At 49.6% G+C, this 4,675-nt stretch overlaps 1 protein-coding gene across 1 annotated transcript; it reads left to right on the top strand.

Moving 5' to 3' along the window:
* Window positions 1–2,133: 2,133 nt before the first annotated feature.
* On the top strand, window positions 2,134–3,396 carry LOC146753123 (olfactory receptor 14J1-like). The gene has a single exon (XM_085530771.1). It carries the CDS (start codon window positions 2,137–2,139, stop codon window positions 3,103–3,105), a length of 969 nt encoding a protein of 322 aa, XP_085386897.1. The 5' UTR covers window positions 2,134–2,136; the 3' UTR covers window positions 3,106–3,396.
* Window positions 3,397–4,675: the final 1,279 nt, after the last annotated feature.

Raw genomic sequence — 4,675 nt, 5'->3', positions numbered from 1 at the left:
CACCCATCCATCCTAAAGACTCTGTATCCCCCTTGTGCTACAGTGCAGTTGTGGAAGCCATTCAACTGTGTCCCTGTGGTCCAAACAGGAGCTCAGGCCAGCAGCTCTACCAGGATTTCTAGCTTCTTGTGCGTTGGTGTTTGCATTAGTGCAAAAATACAGGAGTAAACATCCTCACTGGAAAGCATCACTGGACTTAGCCAGACTGGAGAGCTCATCCATGGTATTAGTGCGCAGAAGGTGGCACACAGGCAATAGACCGATTGTGGGCCTTGGAGTTGACATAGCAACATGGTGACACCATGGGCATGACTTTGCTGAAGGCCCTGTGATGCACTTGCAGCTGCATGTGAATTCACCAGACAGCCGGTGCTATCCCCTCTCTGGCCCTCAGCTGATGCCCAGAAAGGAGCTGTCTGTCTCAGGGATTTCCCACATGGTTTACAAGCACTGGCACACATCAGGAGCAGCCCAGGCACCTTGGGCATCACCCCGTGTCTGTGTGTGAGCAACTGCCTCCCTGCTGAAGGACTGAGGACTCAGAGCAGGAGCTCACATGCAGGCAACTCCTTGTGCACTTCTGAGCTGAACCAGAGGAATCCCAATGATACTGTGTGTCCATGGGGAGCTGAATCCCATTTCAGCCCCAGGGTTTCCAATTAGGGATGAGACGCCTGCACTGCCTCAACTAAATCACTGCCCTGCACAGGGGAAGTCCACCTCTCTCTGTCCTTGCCTGTATGCCCATTTTGTTTCATCACAGGATCTCAGTTATCAGGTCTGGAATCAGTCACTGACCACTGTACATTTGGTATTTAATTCATCAGATTTCAAAGTACAATCATGATGCTGTTGTTTTTCAGGATCTGTTGGCCAAGAGGACACAGGGACATCTCAGGGGAGAAGAGTGGGAAGGATAAAACATGACATCCTCTGATGCTGAGCTGGGCTCCTGGGACACAGGGAGCTCATACAAGTGGGCAGTGCTGCAGAGAGACAGCTGTGCCCAGGAGCAGCTCTTGTGCACAGCACAGCCTGCAGCTCCCAAAAGGAGAGGAGAGAAAGGGGAAAGAGCTTCCAGGATGTGTACGGTGTGAGCAGGCTGGGAGCACACAGCAGGAGCATTACTCACAGAGCATGACATAGTAAGTCTCACTACAGACCATGCAGATGCTTTTCATAGAGGGTTAACCAAATCAGAGACATCCCGTAGCAGATCCGGCTTCAGGCACTGCATGTTTCTTTACTGTGTTAAAAGCCTTCTGCCCTAGCTGAGGGCTCCCGTGCTGCAGAGTCAGAGCACAGCCCTGAGGGCTGCGTGTCCCAGCAAGGCTCCAGGCGAGTGCCCAGGGCTGTCCTGCAGAGCAGGGTCCCTGCTGTGCCCCAGGGGCTGTGTGCCGGGTATGGGACTCTGCCGCCTGCCGGGCTCAGCACTCAGCCTGCCAGGGGAACTGCCCAGGGCGCTGCGGGGAGACATGTGAGGGGAAGGAGCCCCCCGGCAGGGCTTGTGCTGCCACAGCTGCTGCCTGGGGCAGGGGATCACAGCTCCACTGCACAACAGTATGTTTCTGAAAGCCCTTTGCAAGAGGAGAGCCAAGGCAGGGTGTTTCCATTTCTTGTTCTGAGGCAAAGAGGTTTGGAGTCAGAAATCTAAAAGGGGCTGTCAAATATCTGAGAATTTTTCGTCAATCAATTGCTTGTTTTGTGAACAGTCACACATGATGTGCTTTCAGTCTCCCCTTTCTCGAAGGATGGAATTATCATCATTTTCTGTAGGCATGAATAATTCACTTATCCTACAAACAGGCAGCATTTTCTAACTGAAACTGAATGCCACAGAAGCTGGGGTAGGGGGCTCTAAGAGCACTTGGGGTAAAGATATGAGACATGAAACAAATGAAAATATCCTGGGAGAAGGGATAAGAAAATAAGAGGTAGGTTAGAGCTCCGTATCCTTCTTCTGCTTAAGGAATGCTGAAATACATGAAATTAAATGCATGTAATGGTGCTAAATGGACACTGGTGTAAGAGAATAAAAACATTTCATAGTATAGCAGGAGGAGTGTGTCTGAGAATGGTCTGGACTTGTCATTATCTTCTGCACTCTGAAGAGGACTCCAAGCCCAACAACAGCAGATGCCCAACAGCAGCTCCATCAGTGAGTTCCTCCTGCTGCCGTTGGCAGACACGCGGCAGCTGCAGCTCCTGCACTTCTGGTTCTTCCTGGGCATCTACCTGGCTGCCCTCCTGGGCAACGGCCTCATCAGCACAGCCGTAGCCTGCGACCGCCGCCTGCACACCCCCATGTACTTCTTCCTCCTCAACCTGGCCCTCCTCGACCTGGGCTGCATCTCCACCACTCTCCCCAAAGCCATGGCCAACGCCCTCTGGGACACCAGGGCCATCTCCTACACAGGATGTGCTGCACAGCTATTTTTCTTTGTCTTCTTCATCTCAGCAGAGTATTCCCTTCTCACCATCATGTCCTATGACCGCTACGTTTCCATCTGCAAGCCCCTGCACTATGGGACCTTGATGGACAGCAGAGCTTGTGCCACCATGGCAGCAGCTGCCTGGGGCACTGGGGTTCTCTGTTCCCTGCTGCACACTGCCAGTACGTTTTCACTGCCTCTCTGCCAAGGCAATGTTGTCAACCAGCTTTTCTGTGAAATCCCCCAGATCCTCAAGCTCTCCTGCTCAACCTCCTACCTCAGGGAACCTGTGCTTATTATTTTTAGTGCCAGTTTATTCTTTGGGTGCTTTGTTTTCATAGTTGTGTCCTACGTGCAGATCTGCCTGGCTGTGCTGAGGATGCCCTCTGAGCAGGGACGGCACAAAGCCTTCTCCACATGCCTCCCTCACCTTGCTGTGGTCTCCCTATTTATCATCACTGGCTTTTATGCCTATCTCAATCCCTACTCTGTCTCCTCTCCATCCATGAACCTGATGGTGGCAGTTATGTACTCAGTGGTACCGCCAGCACTGAACCCTATTATCTATAGCATGAGGAACCAGGAAGTCAAGGGTGCAGTGAGGAAAGCAATGACCAAATGTGTTTCAAAAACTTTGAACTGCCCATCTTTTGGAATTCATGACAAAGAATGAAGCTTTTTACTGTTGCAAACACTTTGTTTAGTTTAGTTTTGATCAATTTTTATAATTGTAATGTATTAAATGTTATTCTGTTATGCTAAAATATAATTATTGAAATCAATTCCTATTATCTTGTGCCTTTGTTGTGTAGCCCAGATACTCTGTATATAATGAACCAGGCTCTCTGTGAACCCTAACAGAATAAAGGATGTGCAGTGACTCTGTCTGTCCTCCTTCTTGTTAGACATTTATGGAGGTCTTGGTGTTGGATGTTCTCAGAAACCCACAATCCAGCAGGAAGGAAATGGCTATTTATCAAACTGTGCAGTGACTTCAGCCTGCAACAGCTGACGGGCCATCCCTGGGCTCTTGGGTGGGGTCTGTGTTTTCAGGCTCACATCTGTCAGTGCCTCTGACAGGCCAGCAGCAGCAGTTGGTTTGCATGTTGGTTGTCACGTCCCCTCTTCCTCATTCCCTGTGAGACCCTGCACAGCACAAGTTCTTGGATATGGGTTATCAAGTCAGAAGTTTCCAAGCTTCACAGAATCATAGGATCATAGAACTACCCAGGTTGGAAAAGACCTTGAATATCATCAAGTCCAACCGCAGCCTAACTATAGTACACTAACTCTTAACAATCCTCTGCTAAATCATATCTCTGAGCACCACATCCAAAAAGCTCTTGAACACATCCAGAGACGATGACTCAACCACCACCCTAGGGACCCTATTCCTGTGTTTAACTACCCTTTCTGTGAAAAGGTGTTTTCTAACGTCCAACCTGAACTTATCCTGGCACAACTTGAGGCCATTTCCCCCCATCCTGTCACTTGTCACCAGTGAGAAGAGAATTGCCCCACTCTCACTGTAAGCCCCCATCAGATCCCTCAGCTTCTCCTCATAGGGTTGATTTTCCAAGTCCTTCACAAGCCTCTTTGCCCTTCTCTGGACCTGCTCCAGTACCTCCATGTCTTTATTGTTCTGAGGTGTCCAGAAATGAAAACAGTACTCAAGGTGAGGCCTCACCAATGCCGAGTACATGGGCAGGATGACTTCCCTAGTTTTGCTCACCACACCATTCCTGATCCAAGCCAGGATGCCACTGGTCCTCTTGGCCACTTGGGCACATTGCTGGCTCGTATTCAGCCAACTGTCCATCAGCACACCAAGGTCCCTTTCCATCAGGCAGCTTTCCAACCACAGCTCCCCAAGCCTGTGGGGTTGCCTGGGGTTGTGACCAAAATGCAGGACCCAACAACTGGTCCCATTGAAGCTCATGCCATTAATCTTGGCCATTAATCGAGTCTATCCAGGTCCCTCTGTAATGCCCTTCTCCCCTCAGGCAAATCAACACTCCCTTCCAACTTGGTGTCGTCTGCAAACTTACTGAGGGTGCACTCAGTCCCCTCATCCAGATCATCAATGAAGAAATATAGAAGCTATACAAAATAGAGATAAAAGGAGAGGAGTAATAGTTATCACTATACATCCGTTGATATGGAATTGTATGTAACAACTGATGCACAAGCACTTGCTCAGCACCACCAGACTGATACTCATACGTATAGCTGCGAAATAATCA

This window comes from Coturnix japonica, unplaced genomic scaffold (genome assembly GCF_054131305.1).
Source record: "Coturnix japonica strain WE unplaced genomic scaffold, WE-NBRP24 Scf039, whole genome shotgun sequence".
NCBI lineage: Eukaryota > Metazoa > Chordata > Aves > Galliformes > Phasianidae > Coturnix > Coturnix japonica.
The sequence above is the reverse complement of the archived record's forward strand: the minus strand, read 5'-3'. Positions and strand labels throughout refer to the sequence as shown.